The sequence below is a fragment of the Talpa occidentalis genome, unplaced genomic scaffold (assembly GCF_014898055.3).
Source record: "Talpa occidentalis isolate TD23 unplaced genomic scaffold, MPIMG_talOcc4v2.1 talOcc4.6, whole genome shotgun sequence".
NCBI classification, from domain to species: Eukaryota; Metazoa; Chordata; class Mammalia; order Eulipotyphla; family Talpidae; genus Talpa; species Talpa occidentalis.
In genome coordinates, this window is record NW_023604972.1 from 54,221,500 (window position 1) to 54,240,461 (window position 18,962).

At 41.0% G+C, this 18,962-nt stretch overlaps 1 protein-coding gene across 5 annotated transcripts in view; it reads left to right on the top strand.

Annotated features, from left to right (window-relative positions):
- The window catches only part of NUDT9 (nudix hydrolase 9), a 52,688-nt gene that overhangs the window by 5,570 nt on the left and 28,156 nt on the right, over positions 1-18,962 (top strand). For 3 of the 5 annotated variants that reach the window (XM_037529740.2, XM_037529737.2, XM_037529738.2), the window contains one exon: positions 18,135-18,374. In XM_037529740.2, the coding sequence (XP_037385637.1) occupies positions 18,178-18,374 (197 nt within the window). In that variant the 5' untranslated portion in view covers positions 18,135-18,177. Of the gene's footprint in view, positions 1-14,750; positions 14,834-15,795; positions 15,842-18,134; positions 18,375-18,962 lie in introns of all 5 variants that reach the window. The other 2 variants (XM_037529739.2, XM_054687840.1) reach the window with 2 other exon arrangements.

Below are 18,962 nucleotides of genomic sequence, written 5' to 3' on the forward strand. Positions count from 1 at the left end.
GTTTTACGTAAGTACACCACTGATAATAAATTTGAATATTCCTAAAGCAAGTCATTCTAGCACATAGCATTTTACTAAGATACCTCTCTCAGATCTGCAAAGCTTTAACACCTTTTTTTTTCAAGATAGCCATTTTGTTTTGACACTAAATTTTTCAGACCTTTAGCATATTTTTTTACATACATATCTTAACACAATCTCGCTTTATTTGCATTTAGAGTTACAACATTTTAGTTTTTAATTTTTAGATTGTAAGACTGTTATAGAAGACTTTTGTCTTTATTTATGCCCACAGGCCCAGAGATCTTTTTCCAAAGTTCAAGCCCCCAGCAATTAGGCAATAGAGCATCCATTGCCCCAGCAGAGGCACATTCGCACTTTAAAACAAGCAGGGAGTACAGAAGCTGGAGACTCCAAGAGATCATCTGGGGCACACAAGTCAGGCGCCTGGCCAGAGAAAGTCCATCAGTCACTCCCTGAAACTTTAGTCCACTCAGGCCTTGTCCCAACAAAACTTCAGCTAATTAACAGGCAAGCCTCACATTTTTTACTTTAAGACATTGTTAGAGCTGTTATGCTATTATTCCTTTGTACTGGATAACTCATACATAAACACATGTTTTATTTTTTCCTGGATGATAACAATAAAGTTTTGTTTTCCTACTATAAGAAGCAAAAATACACCAAAAGCTCATCAAGCAGTCAACAAACTTTCGTTATTAAACTTAGTAAATCCTTAGTTTTATAGGAAAAATATACCACCATTTAAATAATGATAAGAAGAACAGAGATACCAACTGTAGCTCTAGTTTTTCTTAGGATACGAAGTTCAAATTGCAGAGTTATAAATGAAACAAATTTATATACCAGAGGTTTTTCTTTTTTTTTTTTTCCTTGGCTAGGACAAGGGAAGGAAAAATCAATTAAGTTGCTTACCTGGGGAACAAAGGTATTTCTTTCAAGGTAAATAAATAGTGGGCCAGTCTTTTTAGAAGAGAATTTTATCAAAAAGAAGTCCAGCTATAAACAAAATCACACTTATCTCTGTTAACATAGACCAGGTCAATATTTTTTCTTTTTTTTTTTTTGACCACTCCAAATTTTTTAAAACACATTTAACATACAATAAAACTTTTAACTCCCAACATTATAAATCTAAGACATATGTGCTTTAATTAAACCATTACATTTTGGTTTTTTTTTTTTTTTTTTTTTTTTTATAAATTTTATTGTTATATTCCCCATACAATTGCAGCCCCCCATTCTGACCCCAATCCCTCCCCTCCCGCCCCCGTCCCCCTAAAAGTGTCTCTGGTTCATAGTTTTTTGTTGATTTTGATTTTCACTTTCTTATAGTTTTTCATTTTCCTGGTCCATTATTTAAGTTTTCTAGATTCCTGCTATGAGTGAGACCATCCGGTATTTTTCTTTTTCTTTTGGCTTATTTCGCTGAGCATGATCCCTTCCAGCGCCATCCATGTTGCTGCAAATTGCATGTGTTTATCTTTTTTGAATGCTGAGTAATATTCCATGGTATATATGTACCACATCTTCTTGATCCAGTCATCTATTTTTGGGCATTTGGGTTGTTTCCAAAGCTTAGCTATTGTAAACAGTGCTGCTATAAACATAGGGGTGCAGGTGTTCTTTGGAATTGATGTTTCTGTGTCCTTTGGGTAAATACCTAGGAGTGGAATTGCTGGGTCATATGGAAGCTCTATGTTTAGTAGGTCCAGAAATCTCCACACAGCTTTCCACAGTGGTTGGACCAGTTTGCACTCCCACCAACAGTGCAGAAGAGTTCCTTTTTCTCCACACCCTCGCCAACATTTGTTGTTGCTAGTTTTTTTAATATGTGCCATTCTCACTGGTGTAAGATGGTATCTCATGGTAGTTTTGATTTGCATTTCCCTGATGACAAGTGATGTTGAACATTTTTCATATGCCTGTTGGCCATTTGCATTTCCTCTTCAGAGAAGTTTCTTTTAAGCTCTTCTGCCCATTTTTTGACTGGATTATTTTCTTTGTTGTTGTTGAGTCTCATCAGCTCTTTGCAGATTTTTGTGATCAGTCCTTTATCATTAGTGTTGGGTGCAAAAATGTTCTCCCAGTTGGTGGGGTTTCTCTTTGTTTTTGTTATTGTCTCTTTTGCTGTGCAAAAGCTCTTTAATTTGATATAGTCCCAGCTGTTTATCTTTGCCTTCACTATCACTGCTTTGGGTGATGTGTCTGTAAAGATGTCTTTGATGTGCAAATCACGTAGTGTTTCGCCTATATTTCCTTCTATATATTTTATGGTTTCAGGTCTTATGTCTAGTTCTTTAATCCATTTTGAGTTGATTTTTGTGTATGGTGTGAGGTGGTGGTCAAGCTTCATTCTTTTGCATGTAGCGACCCAGTTTTCCCAGCACCATTTATTGAACAAACTTTCTTTGCTCCAATGCATAGTCTTTGCTCCTTTGTCAAAGATTAGTTGACCATAAATCTGTGGGTTTATTTCTGGATTTTCTATTCGATTCCATTGGTCTGTATGTCTGTTCTTGTTCCAATACCATGCAGTTTTGATGATTATGGCTTTGTAGTATAGTTTGAAGTCTGGGAGTCTGATGCCTCCATTCCCTTCTTTTTTTTTCAGGAGAGCTTTGGCTATTCGGGGTTTTTTGTGATTCCATATGAATTTCATCAATAATTGTTCTATTTCTTTGAAGAATGACATTGAAATTTTGATTGGAATAGCATTGAATCTGTATATTGCTTTTGGAAGGATGGCCATTTTAATAATGTTTATTCTTCCAATCCATGAGCAGGGGATGTCTCTCCATTTCTTTGTGTCTTCTTCTATTTCTTTTAACAGTGTTTTATAGTTTTCTTTGTATAGGTCCTTTACCTCTTTTGTTAGATTTATTCCCAAATATTTGATTTTTTTTGTTTCAATAACAAAAGGGATGGTCTTTTCGATTTCTTCTTCTTCAGATTTATTGTTTGTGTATAGGAAGGCTACTGACTTTTGCGTGTTGATTTTGTATCCTGCCACTTTACTGAACTGATTGATGAGTTGAATTAGCTTTTCTGTGGAGTTTTTGGGGTTCTCTATGTATAATATCATATCGTCTGCAAATAGTGATAGTTTGACTTCTCCTTTTCCTATTTGGATTCCTTGGATGTCTTTCTCTTGTCTTATTGCCCTGGCTAGGACTTCCAGTATTATATTGAAAAGCAATGGTGAGAGTGGACATCCTTGTCTTGTTCCAGATCTTAATGGAATTGCTTTCAGCTTTTCACCATTGAGAATGATACTGGCTGTTGGCTTGTCATAGATGGCCTTTATGATGTTGAGGTATGTTCCTTGTATCCCAAGAACTTCAAGGGCTTTTATCATGAATGGGTGTTGCACTTTGTCGAAAGCTTTCTCAGCATCTATTGATATTATCATATGGTTTTTATATTTCTTTTGTTGATGTGTTGGATAACGTTGATTGATTTTCGGATGTTAAACCATCCTTGTGCCCCTGGAATGAATCCAACTTGGTCGTGGTGAATTATCTTATGGATACATTGTTGGATTCTGATAGCTAAAATTTTATTGAGGATTTTTGCATCAGTGTTCATTAGGGAGATTGGCCTGTAGTTTTCCTTTTTTGTGTTGTCCTTGTTCGGTTTTGGTATTAGTGTAATGTTGGCTTCATAGAACGTGTTTGGTATTGTCCCTTCCTTCTCAATTTTTTGGAAGAGTTTGTGAAGGATAGGCACTAATTCGTCTCTGAATGTTTGGTAGAATTCATTTGTAAATCCATCAGGTCCTGGGCTTTTGTTTTTGGGGAGGTTTTTGATTACCATTTCAATTTCGCTAATTGTAATTGGTCTGTTTAGGTGTTCTATTTCTTCTTTATCTAGCTTTGGGTGATTGTAGAGTTGTAGGAATTTGTCCATCTCCTCTAGATTGTTAAACTTGTTTCCATATAACTGTTCATAGTAGTTACTGATTATTCTTTTGATTTCTGCTGTGTCCGTTGTGATTTCTCCTCTTTCATTGATGATCCTGTTTATTTGTGCTTTCTCCCTTTTTCCTTTGTGAGCCTGGCTAGGGGTTTGTCTATTTTATTGATTTTTTCAAAGAACCAGCTCTTGGTTTCATTGATCTTTTGGATTGTTTTTTTAGTTTCAATTTCATTTATTTCTGCTTTTTTTATTATTTCTTTTCTTCTACTGGTTTTGGGGTTTTCTTGTTGTTCTTTTTCTAGATCTTTGAGCTTCGAGATTAGGTTGTTTCTTTGCGTTCTTTCTTGTTTCTTGATGTGAGCTTCTATTGCTATATATTTTCCTCTTATTACTGCTTTTGCTGCATCCCATACATTTAGGATATTGGTGTCCTCCTTGTCGTTCAATTCAAAAAATTTTTTAATTTCTTCTTTGATCTCCTCATTAGTCCAATGGTCTTCCAGTAGTGTGGTTTTTAATCTCCATGAGGTAGGAAAGTTCCTTGCCTTCTTTTTATGGTTTATTTCTAGTTTGATGCCTTCATGGTCAGAAAAGATGGTTGATATGATTTCAATCTTGGTGTATCTGTTGATGTTTGTCTTGTGCCCCAGTATGTGATCGATCCTGGAGAATGATCCGTGTGCGCTTGAGAAAAATGTGTACTCCGTTTTTTTGGGGTTTAGTGTTCTATAGATGTCTGTTAAGCCCAATTGCTCTAGGTCCTTATTTAGAGCTTTGGTTTCTTTACTTATTTTTTGTCTTGTTGATCTATCCATTGTTGATAGTGGTGTGTTGAAGTCTCCCACTACGTATGTGTTTTCTCTGATGTCTGTTTTCAGAGAGGACAACAGTTGTCTGATATATTTTGGTGCTCCTTCGTTTGGTGAGTATATGTTAATGAGTGTTATTTCTTCTTGAAGTATTGTCCCCTTGATCATAATGTAGTGACCATTGGGGTCTCTTTTTATCTTTTTGAGTTTGAAATCTGTTTTATCTGATATAAGTATAGCTGTTCCTGCTTTCTTTTTTGGTCCATTTGCTTGTAGGATTGTTTTCCATCCTTTAACTTTGAGCCTATTTTTATCTTTTGTAGCTAAATGTGTTTCCTGGAGACAGCAAAAGGTTGGGTTTTGTTTCTTAATCCAGGCTGCAACTCTGTGTCTTTTTATTGAAGAGTTTAGTCCATTTACATTTAGAGTTAATATTGATATGTTAACATCTGTATTTGCCATTGTGTTTGTCTTTCCTTTGATTTTATTTATTTATTCTTTTAATAACTTTTTTTTTTTTTTGGCCTTCTTTCATTGTTATTCGTCGCTCTGAGGTTCTGGCTTTAGAACTCCTTGTAGTATTTTTTGGAGTGGGGGTTTAGTTGCAATGAAATTCCAGAGTTTCTGTTTGTCTGGGAAGGTCCATATTCTTTCTTCAAAGAGGAAGGAGAGCTTTGCGGGATAGAGTATTCTTGGTTGGCATCTGTTTTCTTGGAGTCTGTTGACTATGTCCCTCCACTCTCTCCTTGCCCGTAGTGTTTCTTCGGAGAAGTCTGATGTCAGCCTGATTGGTTTTCCTTTGAATGTTATCTGTTTCTTCCCTCTTGCCAGCTTCATTATTTTTTCCTTGTCCTGGATTCTTGGGAGCTTTACTATTATGTGTCTTGCTGTATTTTTCCTTTCGTCGTGGAAGTTTGGTGTTCTTCTTGCTTCTTGTATATCAATTTTCAGCTCCTTCTTCACATTTGGGAAGTTCTCTTCAATTATCTCTTTGAATATTTTCTCTGTTCCTACATCTCTCTCCTCTCCTTCTGGTATTCCTATAACTCTTATATTTCCTTTCCTCATGGAGTCCGATAGTTCCCGAAGTCTTTCTTCGTTCTTTTTCCTTCGTACTTCTCTTTCCTTCTCTGTTTTGGTTCTTTTTATTTCTGTGTCTTCAAGATTACTTATTCGTTCTTCCATTTCATCTATTCTGCTTTCATTGCTTTTCCCAGAATTCTTTAGTTCTTCCATTAATTCTTTGATCTCCTGCATTTCTTTTACTTCCCTCTTTAGGGACTCAATTTCTTTCTTCTGACCATTGTTTTCCCTCTCTAGGGACTCAATTGCATTCTTCTGATCGTTGATTATTTTTCCCTTATCATTGTTTTCCTTTATGACTTCTGTCAGTTTTTTAATCACGGCAATTTTAAATTCTCTTTCTGGAAGGCTCAGAAATTCTTCCAAGTTATTGTCGTTGCAATCTGGGGGCTGGCTTTCTTTTTGTGGTGTGCTTTTTCTCTGGAGAGTTGCTAGGTTGCGTGTGGTTCTTCTCCTCCCTACTGTCTGTTTTCTAATTTGCCGTATGCGTTGGGACACTGTGTTGTTGGGACTTGCCGGCATCTTGGGTGGGCTTCTCTGTTCCCCTCTGGTTCTTCCAGGAGTCATCTGTCAGTTTCAAGCAGCCTTTACTGGAGAAAGGTCCCTGTTCTAAAATGCCGATGTGGGGACACACTCCCCTGTGCGCCTGGTCTGCCCCGGCGGTGGGTTCCTGCTCCCCTCTGGGCTTGGACTGCAGGCCAGAGGGGGTCTGGCGTGGGCGAACTTCCCCCGCTCACCTCTGGCTCCTGAGGAAGCCTTCTGCAGGTAGTCTTTACTGAAGAAATGTCCCTGTTCTAAAATGGTGATGTGGGACACACTCCCTGCGCTTCTGGTCTCAGGCACACTATTCTGCGCGCCTGGTCTGCCCCGGCTGTGGGTGCTCGCTCTCCCTGTGGGCTCAGACTACTTGTTCAGAAGGGGCCCGGTGTGGGCTAACTCCCCAGCTGGCCACTAGCTCCTTCAGTAGCCTGTGCTGGGGTCAAGTCGCTAGGTGGCACCAGAGATCTCTCCTAGAGCCCTTGGGGAGCTGATTTTCCACCCCGTGGGACAGGGAGCAGAGCGGGGATGGTAGGGTACACCTCAACGGCTTTGGGGTGCTGTGTCTGCCTTGTGCCCCACCGTCGTGGGGAACCCACGCCCCTAATTTCGTGCCCCGGGTCTCAGTTCCAAAGCCCTCAGTTCCAGGACGCGGGCTGTAGCCCAGATCAGTGGCGCGGGAATGGCGCCTTTTGAATCCCGCTCCCCTGCCTGGGCGCCTTGTTCCTGCTCACTCAGGGAGGGCCTCCGCCCGGGTCTCAGTTCCAAAGCCCTCAGTTCCAGGACACGGGCTGTAGCCCAGATCAGTCGCGCGGGAATGGCGCCTTTTGAATCCCGCTCCCCTGCCTGGGTGCCTTGTTCCTGCTCACTCAGGGAGGGCCTCCGCCGTCTCCCCGCAAGCCTAGGTCGCAGGCGCAGGGCCCTGGGCAGCTGCAATCCGAGCGCCGCTTTCGCGCAAGCTTACCGGGCGGCTGGGGCTGTGTGCTGGTGCTGGTCTCCTCCTGGGGGGCGGGGCTCTCTTTAATGGCGCCTGGAGCTCACCTCCGCGGCGGATCCTGCAGGGTTCGCCTCAGCTCCCGTTCACGGGGTGTGGTGGCTGAAATAGTTCCTTTCCACTCACAGTCCCACTTGCTGCATCCGTTTTTCTTGTTGGGCGTTTTGGTTTGTTGTTTCCCTCGTCTCTGCCGGTCGGAGAGTGCCGCCTCTGTGGGCGGGGGAGGGGAGCAGGGTTCTGCGCTTCCCTCCCTTCTCGTCCTCTTTTATGGCAACTTTCTTCTTCGGGCAGTTTGCTGGAGTCACCCGTTTATCTTCCGTGTCTCAGTTCTCACTGGGACCTGCCGCTTTTCCTCCCTATTAACTTTTTTTAATGGGAGATCTTACTCGCAGCGTCTCCTCGCCGCCATGTTGCTCCGCCCTAAACCATTACATTTTGAACTAGTTTTTGTTTACCAAAAATTTTAGATCGCGATCTCAAAATTTGGGTTCTTTTCTATTAGAATTTATATAGGCGCCATTTAAAATGATTTTTAACACAGTAACCCTCCAGAGACAAAAAAACACAAAGGCAAAGACATAGACACAGAGATCTCTTTCATTTAGAATTTTGGCCATTTGCACTAATTTTTAGAGATAGTTATTTTACCAATATTTCTGACAACACTGACAACAATTATTAATTTGTTTTTTAATATCTTTTCTAACTAACTCCTTCAGATAAGAAAACATTTCTCAAGTTATAGTTGTAAGAATGCCCCTTAGGTTCTAAAGAAAGTGGGGCATAAAATTCCCTATCAGTTTTCTAAGGCCACATATTCCTTTAAATTCCTAGAAGAGATATTGGATGGGTAGACAGTTTCACCAAAACTATATCCCTTTCAATACAAAGATAGACTAATTCCTAAAACAACTTAAGTTTTCAAGTTAAGTTGATATAGCCATCTAAGTTCTGTTGGTTTTTTTTTTGTTTGTTTGTTTGTTTTTTAATCAAGGAGGTTTCCAATAAGAGAGATGGAAGTTAAAGTCCTTACATGTTCTAATAAGCATCCCATTTTAATCATTTTAAAACCTCTAGAACCCAAGATTGGAACCATTTTTAAAGACAAGCATAGAAAACTCAAATTGCTTCACAGAGTCCTAGTTTCTGTTTGACCTCACGGATGAGGCCTGGTCCAAGAAAGATAGAACATGGGCCATGAGATATACATGGGCCACGAGAAGGACAGCAGAAGAGGCAAATTAAGATCTTAACTTGGCAGCTTATTTGTTCTTAGATTCTTACTAGAAATTTTATAAGGAATATTATTTACAGAAACCTACTATGTAGTTTGATTAGTAAATTGATTATTTTAAGAGACTTAGATTTTCAAGGAAACCTAAAATTTTATGGTCAATAAGAAGTTTAGAAATTTTCCAACCAACTAGCAAGCTTCCTTTATAGCTAACTAGAAAGTCCAAAGTAATCTTGACAAAACCATCTGAGCCTGATCCCAGAAGTCTCAGCACGTGATCAGAAAAAGCCTGCAAATTTATAGGAAGAAAACACCTCCTTAAAGTGGAGAACACTCTCTTCAGCTTACTTTACATCCAATTATTACAGTGACTGGTAAATACTGAGTTAGGTATCTGACTAAAACATAAAAAGCAGAAAAATACCAAATTTTTAAATTATCCAAGACCTGATTCCAGATACTTGCTTGAATTCCTTACACAGGCACAAAGATCAGATTTACAAATCTATTTGCATAAAATGGGGAAAAGGTAAGGTAAGACAAGAATAGAAAAACTGAAAAAGAGATGTCCACAAGACCAAAAACCTGGCTCACAAAATGCCAAGAGCTGGAGGCCTGGGTAGAAGGGATTAGCATAGCCATTGACACAGCTATGGAAACCAAGATCCTCAGTCTCCAATGCCTAGATTACAAAGCATAACACCCAAGCAGGTATAAAGATATGGAGATTGGGCCTATTGTAGAATTGGGCCTATTGTAGAATCTCTGGTCACTTTCAGATTCTACATAATTATCCAGAATCAGCAACTAACCCGAAGGCTCACAAGGGGCAAATCCCTCCCAAACAGAAGACAACTAAATCCGTTCAATCTCTGCACAGGCTCCGGAGAGCATACCGTCTGCCCACCTGTGCCTAAGTAGCTTCCTCTTTTCACCAACCCTCTCCCTCTGCAGGGCAGCAGCCTCCCTGCCTGCCCATGACCTGTCTCTCTGGGGCCTCTCCTCACTGACCTCCCTCAGCGGAGGTCACTCTCCTCAAAGCCACCCACCTGCAACCACGCAGGCCTCTCTCAGCAAACCTGTCCCTCCTGGGGCAGCTGTTCCTGCCCGCTTGTGTCTCCTTTACTTTCCTTGTCCCCTTTCCCTAATAAGCCTGCCCTTTCAATATAACTAATGTCTCTGTCTCGTGGAGAAACTGGCCTGGGAAGCTTGCTGCAGGTCCCTGAAACAGGAGCTCTGGCAACACCTTTCCCATAGTGAACCCAAAGACCCCGCACTCCAGACCCACTAACTCCAAAAACAACATCAAGTAGAAGTCCTGGTCCAAGCCCAGTTTTCTCTCTGGAACAATTACAGTCCTTCCAGCCATCTGCCAATGTCCTAGAAGAGTCAGAATAATCTTAGGTTGCCTAAAGCCAAAGCATCTGGACTGACACTGAATGTCAGGGTAAGATTTTAGCAGAGCATAGATAAAAGGAGCTCACAGGTGAGCCAGCCAATGTGGAAAAGGAGAGTATATTGCCTGGCTCTTGTGCTAAAAAAAAATCAGTCTGTTCCCCATAATCAGTTTTTCCTGGGCTCCTGCAGGGAAACCATGATAGGGGTTGCTTCTTAGACATAGGTTTGTAGCTACAGGTCGACCACTCAGTTAATATTTTCCCCAAGGGGCTTTTAGATGGAACAAATACGGCACCTCTCATAAGTTTAACTAAATCCCTGGCTTCCAAAAACAAACGGGAAACTCCAAATACCAAATACCAAATAGATATCAAGTGACAAAAACACCAAATGTTTCCCAATTCCCACTCAACCGGGCCTAACACACCAAAGAGCGCTCCAAATTGAGGGAGACTCATAGACTCCCTCCCAAATGAGGAGACCTGAACTCCCTCCGCGAGGGGACTCAGATTCCTCCCGAATGTGTGAAGGCCAAGGTCTTGGCGTGCACGCCAGGGGAACTTACACCAAACGCCAGGGGACCGCGGTTTTCCATCCAGTTTCCATTTCCTCAAAGGTAAATCCAGGGTGCAGAGAAGAGCTGTGCCTCTCCCGAGGAGGACTTGGGAAGTTCCCCGGAGGAAAAAGAACTCCGGCAGCTGCTGGGACTCTCCCTCATCCTCCTGGAGAGAGGGCGCTCCCTCTCAGCAGGAGGGTCAGGATGCCACCCGGGATGCCCAGGTCCCTCTCTGACAGCACAGACCAGCATAGATAGGTGAGCCCTGGTGCTCTGCAGCAGGCAACAGCTCCGTCAGTTGGAAGTCAGAGTTGGGGTTGGGAGAGCCGAAGTGGCATCCACCTCCTGGCTGGCTCGCCAAAATTGTTACCGAACGCCGGCCTCAGTTTCCCTCAGCCAATAAAAGGAAACTAAGTTTGAGGAAAAGGAAAGCGGTTTTATTTGTCGACAAATGAGGAGGGCGGCAGACTCATGTCCGAAAAACCACCGTCCTGCTCTTTGGCAGTGGGCAGGGGTATTTATACAGGGGGAGATGGGTAGGCATCCGCGAAGGGGAGGGGGAAGGGGTCCGCCCAGAGACAAGTGGGCTCCAGCTCAACAGGGAGATGGATGGGGGTCAGCTCATTCATCTTAAGGGAAGGGGAAGGTGTCAAGGCACAGAGAGGGGTGATCGCCAACTTGTTTTCCTTAGGGCGAGGGGGAAGGGTCTACAGGGAAACCGGTGGGCGCCAGCTTTTTTTTCTTCCCAAGGGGAGGGGAAGCTGCAACAAATGGGAAAGACAAGTCATCAATCCTGTTAATGCTAGATAAGGGGAATTGCAAAAAATGGGGGAAAGATGAACTTGTTAACTGTATCACAGTGGCTTCGTATAGATTCATCGTGTCATGTCTTAACCCCTTTTGCAACTAGGAAGACCCCTATCTATTTATATTTTTAATGTACATGATAGGCATTGTTTTTGCTTACATGGGAGTACTGATGACCTGTTGGCTCTAGGCTCCATGGTGCCTGAAGTTAAAGGTTTCTTTTGAGTTTGTGAGAGCAAGTAGCAGGTCTGCAGACTGGGAACTTCCCTTCCCCTTTTGCTCCAGGCTTTACCCTAGTGGAGCAGTTTTTCTGCTGAGCACAGAAGCCTTAATTTTTTTCTCAGTGAGAGCTAAAGAGGTATTAATCTTAAGTTTCTACTATGTCCCCTAATATCAACATTCACAGTAGAGATCCTTTGCTTTAATTTTTGAGTAACTTTTGGCTTTATCCTGTATGCAAATTTAATTTTTGCCAGCTTTCTATTTGGAGATGGGGAGAAAAGGAGACTGATTTCCCAGGTTATTGTCCCCCTGCCTGCTTGTTTCAAACTTCTCAGGCCTCCTCTTACAGAAATGCCTTCTGTCCTTCGTTCTTTTGTGCATATTCTCAAATAGAATTGGTTTCCAGTTTGTAGGTCAATATAATTTCATCCACTTTCTATCTTCCTGAAATTGATTAAAATCTCATATACTGGTGGTGGCCTATTCCCTCTCCTGTTGTGGATTTTATTGCCTTTCGTATATCTTTATTTCTTTACATTGGGGTTTAGGTAAGGAAGGAATAAACATCTATATGCTCTGGAAGTCACTACTGCTATTGATATGAGACAGGACAAGCTAGGGTTATTAGGCAGTTTTAGGGACAGTGCAGGAGGGGACCTCTGAAGAATTTAGGGAGGCTTCAGAGATAAGGACAACCAAAGGAATATAACCAATTCCATTAGGAAAAACAAACATGCCAGGACCAAGGACAACATTGTTAATGCTGGTCCTGGTTTCCTTCAGGTGGTAAAGGGAGGCGGAGATTGGAGAAATGGAGAGTGGTTTAATTTATGGTCACATTAGAAGGGCAGCTGTTTAACTTCAATGCAGGGATGCCCATCCAGAAGACTGGGCCATAAATTTAAAGATGCAACAAATGGGGAAAGAGAAACCTGTTAGATAAGGAATGTGAAGATCCCCACTCAGTAGCAAATTGAGTGAGACAGCCGAGAACTGACCAATCACAAAGAGACTGGGGCAGCTTTAGAATAATGAGGGAAAAAAGGTATATATTCCCTAAGACACGACTCTACTTTGGCTTCCTTGCCCCTCCCAGGCCTGGTTCCCTGGCCTGGGAGTCCCACTTTATTTCTGCTCTTTTTCTCCTCAATAAACTTTTTCTTCTAAACAAACCTGCCTCTTCTCGCTTGCTTGCCTGAGCGTCTGCGAAGTTCCTGCTGTGGCTTCGTGAGACACCAACCCGTGGGGGTCTAGCGGCTGGGGCTCAGCGCTGCCCTGCAGCCTGAGATCCATTCCTGGCTGGGAGACTAGACCTGACAATTCCGGTATCAGATAGGTGTCACTAGTAATATGAAACTGGCAGTTATTCTGTGGTTTTATAATGTTGGGGATGCCAGCATTATAGGATATATCTGAAATGGTGACTACTTTGTGAACTTGGAAAAAGAGGCTAAAGATAAGCCAACAAAAATGAGTACCTGGTATCTTACCTTGAAAGGCATCTTGAAAGAGACAAGAGGAATTCATCAAGGATTTTACTTCTAATAATTTGGGCAAATCCAGAAAGTGACAGTTTTGCAGTTGATCATTGTGATTTTTTTTTTTTTTTTAAATTTTTTTTTAATAGAGGCATGTTTTATTTATTTGTTTATTTGTTTGTTTGTTTTTTTGTTTATACATGCACTGGGTACAGTCAGAAGCGCGGGAGGGTGAGAGAATTCACCAGAGCCAGAGCGGGGAGCAGAGCAGGCAGAAGGACCAAAGTACACTGCTGAGGGGAGCAGCGGGCGGCAGGAGAGGTCTGCGCGCCATGTGGGACCCTCCTCTGGTGGCCGGGGAGCAGCCGGGGATTGAACCAGCGCTGCAGAGGCCGCTGGCAGCTTTGCAACCCAGCGCTCAACCGCTGCGCCACCGGGGAGGCCCTGATCATTGTGATTTAACTAGAAAGTTGTAATACTGATAATCTGGGGGGAAAAAAAAAGGTAACATAAAAAGACTTATTTTGAATGCTTTCACATTTTCCAGCAGGATCTATCAGCGACATGGCTAGGGAATATATATATTTTATTCCCATGAATACATGTAAATAAGTCTGGTTAAAAATTAGGTGGAGACAGAATAGCATAATCTTAAGAACCTGGAATTGAGACCCAGCTTGCCTGGGATTGGATCCTGATTTCTCTATCACTTTTGTGACCTAGTTAACTTAGCGTCTCTGGGTCTTATTTCTAAAATCAGATAGTTGTACTAACTTCAGAACTGTGAGCTGTACTGTATTAACATCTCTTTGGAAGGTGTCTTGCACATAGCAATCATTATATACATATAACTATTATTATGGCTATTTGTATTATTTCACATTTGTTTTATTTCTGAGCACCATTATTAGTATGGTATTCAAGTTTTAAGAACTGGTTTTTGATTTGTAAAATGAACTTTAATATCTTTAAAATAAACTTTCTATGCAAATGTAATCACATAAATTGATCTAAGTGAACAAATGTGATCATTATTTTGGGGTAGGTTTTTTTTTTTCTTTTTGCTTTTCTTTTCTGTTTACTTTCTTGTCCCTTGTTCCAACTCCCTCTGCTTTCCTCTGGTTTTCATCCCTTTAATGTCACCCTCCTTTCCTCTTACCTTTTGTTTTCCCTTTCCTTTTTTCTTTCCCCTCCTCCATTCACTTTTTCTGTCTTTCCCCCCTTTTTCCTCCCTCCTTTTTATTCTCCTTTTCTTCTCTTTTTCCCTTTTCCCTTTACCTATATCTGTACTCTATTTTCTAACCCATGTTCAGATCCCAGTGGTTTAGGTCTTCCTATATTTTTCTTGTACTCCTGTAATAAATAGTGTGGGCATTTCTGGTGAGTAGTCTAATGGCTCCAGAAAGATCTCCACATTCTAATCCTTGGAACCTGTGAATATTTTGCCTTTCATGGCAAAAGAAATTTCACAGATGTGATTAAGGTTAGGAAATTTGAGAGGCAGAGAGTAGCCCTTATTATGAGTCTTTTTTATTTTTAATAAAGAGTTGTTCCCAGTTGTCAGAGAGGGTCACTCAAACTACTGAAAAAGATTTGATGTTGTTGACTTTGAAGATGAAGGCAGGTGACCAGGAATCGTGGGATGGGGGTAACCTTTAGAAACTGGTAAAGGTAAGGAAATGAATTCTTCTAGAGTCTCCAGAAAGGAATGGAGCTTGGACGACATGTAGATTTGAACCCAGTGCTGTCTGTGTCCGACTTCTAACCTACAGAACTGTAAGATAATAAAATTGTTTTGGGTCACTAATTTGTGTTAATTCGTTATGGTAGTAGAGAATGAATATATAATGCACATACACTAAATTGTATGTCCTTAAAATTTTTTTCTGTCATTTTATAAAAATGGGATCATATTACATACACTTTTTTGTATCTTCCTTTTTTTCAGTAGTTCCTTGTGATAATAGTGACAAGTCACTTGATACCATTATTTTTAATAACTGCACAATATTTCATTGTGTAGTTCTTCCATAATTTATTAACCCATTCCCATTATTGGACATTCATTTTACTGCTTGCCCACTGAACACTATTAAAGCAAACATTATTATTTTTTCCCAAAGGGCAAGTATATTTATTTATAGCACCCACACACCCTCTCTTTCAGCATGTAATACCTGGGGGTAGGGGCAGCCTAAGGGCCTTAAGCCCCTGAAACCCCAGGAGGACCAGGGTGGTCTGGAGGAGACCCTGGTTCTAGTCCCATCCCCTGTGCGCTCCACCCCACTTTCTCACCCTTAACTCCTGGGCATCCAGGGTTGGGTAGGGCATGGAAAGGCAGTATTCCCTCTCTAGATTACGACCGTCTGTCCAGTATGTTCATGTACACTTTTAAGGCCTTTAAGCAGGTATCTATTTCGGCCTCCTGGTGATTGGAGCTGTACTCTTTGATGGGGATGCAGTTCCCGGAACAGACCAGGCATCATTTATTGGGGATCAAGTTCCCTGAAGTGGCCAGGCATATGTAATGGAGGTCTCATTTTAGGGGGATGGACTTTTCCACATTGATCAGGTAGTGGGGCTGTGAACCGTACTTTATTTACTGGGTATTTTATTTTTATAGATAGATTGCCAGGAATGGACTATGTTAAAGGATATAAATGTATAATCATTATTGTCAGATTGCTTTTCAGAGTGTGGGGAGGACTGGCGATAATTCTTCTTTAAATATTTAATAGAATTCACTACTGAAGTCATCTGATCCTAAGCTTTTCTTTGTTGAGAGTAAGTAGATATTTTTTTTATTACTTTTAAAAATTATTTCTATAACCTTATTTAAATTTCACCACTTGTCCCATACTTTTTTCCCCTTCTGTTTCAGGAAACAATCCAGAATATTTGATTGCATTTAGTTTTCTTATCTCTCTAGTCTCCATCTATCTGCAAGAGTTTCTCTGACTTTATTATTCCTATTTCATTTTAAAAGTACAGATGCCCTGGTTCTGTATTTCATGTCTGACTCAGGTCACATGTTCTTATAAGAAGTTTCTGGAAGTGATCACTGTGTACTTCTCAATTTACGGTATCAGAAGGCAATTCATGTTGACTTGCCCAATCACCACATTAAATTGGTGTTTGCCCCATCAGCTTTGTGTCAAGAGAGACAAGCTGACTGGCATTGTGAGAACAAGGGAAGGGCCTCTTATCAGTTTACCCTGTTCTCAGAATTCCATTTTCTATTTTAGAGATTCTTACTTAGGATCATTAGAAATTTAATCATTATTTTAAGAATAATGAGAAACCATTCAAGTTTTTGTTTTTTTAAAAGATTTATTTATTTATTTATTTATTTATTTATACAAGCACTGGGTGCAGTCAGAAGCGTGGGAGGGTGAGAGGATTCACCAGGCCAGAGCGGGGAGCAGAGCAGGCAGAATGACGAAGTACACTGCTGAGGGGAGCAGCGGGCGGCAGGAGAGGTCTGAGCTCCATGCAGGACCCTCCTCCAGTGGCAGGGGAGCAGCCGGGGATGTAACTGGCGCTGCAGAGGCTGCGGGCAGCTTCGCAACCCAGCGCTCAACCGCTGCGCCACCGGGGAGGCCCGAAACCATAAAAGTTTTTAGGCAGGAGGCATAATAAGGAATTTTGCGTATGCTGTGATGTAGAGATCAAGGCTCAATTTTTTTGTTTTGGTTTATGTTTTGTTTTTATATGTGTTGCACAATTATTTCAATTAATTTATGTTTCTTTCCTTAAACTTTACTATTACTTATAATAGTGACTTTATTAAAAAATTGTGAATTGTAGTCATCCTCCAAATAACATTATATTATGTATCATGAATGAATCTTACAGCCATCTATTTCCATATCCCTATTCATCCTTTGTGCTATTTTTGTGATATATTTGTGCTATTTTTGTGATACATTTTACACATGTATGTTAGACTATAGACTTTTTAAAAAATATTCTTTCATGTAGACTTAAATAATCTTTTACATTTATTTTAATAGTTGAGTTTTCATAACAAACTTACCTTCTGTGAATATGACACAACTGTAAACTTCTTTTTTTTTTTTTTTTTTTTAATAATAAATTTTATTGTTGTATTCCCCATACAATTGCAGCCCCCCCATTCTGACCCCAATCCCTCCCCTCCCGCCCCCACCCCCCTAAAAGTGTCTCTGGTTCATAGTTTTTTGTTGATTTTGATTTTCACTTTCTTATAGTTATTCGTTTTCCTGGTCCCTTATTTAAGTTTTCTAGATTCCTGCTATGAGTGAGACCATCCGGTATTTTTCTTTTTCTTTTTGGCTTATTTCGCTGAGCATGATCCCTTCCAGCGCCATCCATGTTGCTGCAAATTGCATGTGTTTATCTTTTTTGAATGCTGAGTAATATTCCATGGTATATATGGACCACATCTTCTTGATCCAGTCATCTATTTTTGGGCATTTGGGTTGTTTCCAAAGCTTAGCTATTGTAAACAGTGCTGCTATAAACATAGGGGTGCAGGTGTTCTTTGGAATTGATGTTTCTGTGTCCTTTGGGTAAATACCTAGGAGTGGAATTGCTGGATCATATGGAAGCTCTATGTTTAGTAGGTCCAGAAATCTCCACACAGCTTTCCACAGTGGTTGGACCAGTTTGCACTCCCACCAACAGTGTAGAAGAGTTCCTTTTTCTCCACACCCTCGCCAGCATTTGTTGTTGCTAGTTTTTTTAATATGTGCCATTCTCACTGGTGTAAGATGGTATCTCATGGTAGTTTTGATTTGCATTTCCCTGATGGCAAGTGATACAACTGTAAACTTCTACCCCCTTTCCTCAACTAAAATAAATTTACTGAGTAAGTATTAATAGTTTAGCTATATTTTAAAATTTTTCATATCTGAAAATAATCTTTCACAGATACTGTCTTTCATACTTATCCATATCAACTTTGAATTTTTTTTCAAATTTGAATTTTCTGAATTATAGTTCTCTGGTATTAAAAGGTAAGTTTTTGGGTCTTTGAATTAGGTTTTTTTTTTTTTTATATTTATGTAAAACATTTTTCTTTTTTGTTTCCCCCCAGAAACTTATTTTCATCCTGCTGGTTTCATCTTAACTCCAACATCATGTCTGGTTTTAGTGGTCCCATCAGGAATTACCACATCAAGGCTCGGGTATGCCCTTACCCAGGTTCAAAAGTTAAGCGCAGCCCGGTTCCTGATGAGAAAGTAAGCTGGCTTGCTGAGTGGAATGACTATAAGCCTGTTGAATACACTGCAGACTCTGTCTTGGCTGGACCCACGTGGGCAGATCCTCTGATTGGGTGAGCATATTAGCTGCAGACACGGGTAACTGTCATTTTGTTAGCAGACTTAGGGGTACCCCAGGACCCCCAGACTTGTATGCTCTAAAGGGTTTCTGCCATCTGCCGCATAAAGACAGAGCATACTCTTAGTGTGAAAGAACTTTAATAGATTAGAGTACATAGAGAAGGCAGAAGAGAAAGGATATAATTTCCCAATGAAATACCCAGTTACCCATCCCCTGTGGGTAAATGCCCAGCCAGAGAGAGTCGACCCAAAGCAGGGGCACTGAAGCCTGGAAACTTGTCACAAGTCTAAGATACCTTCTGACAGGGAGCCTTAGGAGAGGGACAGAAGGGGCCAGGCAAGTCTGAAACTAAAGGAGCAAAATCAAAGTACAAATCAATGTAACGGCTGCCATTGTCAGCCTCCATACGGGTCTCTTACCACATGTCCCTTCCAACTGTCTTTATGTATCTTGACTCCACGCATCTCCTCCTAAACCCCCCAAGTCCCGGGTATGGGTCCAGACCCGAGAAGCAAGTGTATCCTCCTTCACATGTCTTTCTTCACATGCCTTCTCTTAAGTTTTCTCTAACTTCCCTTTC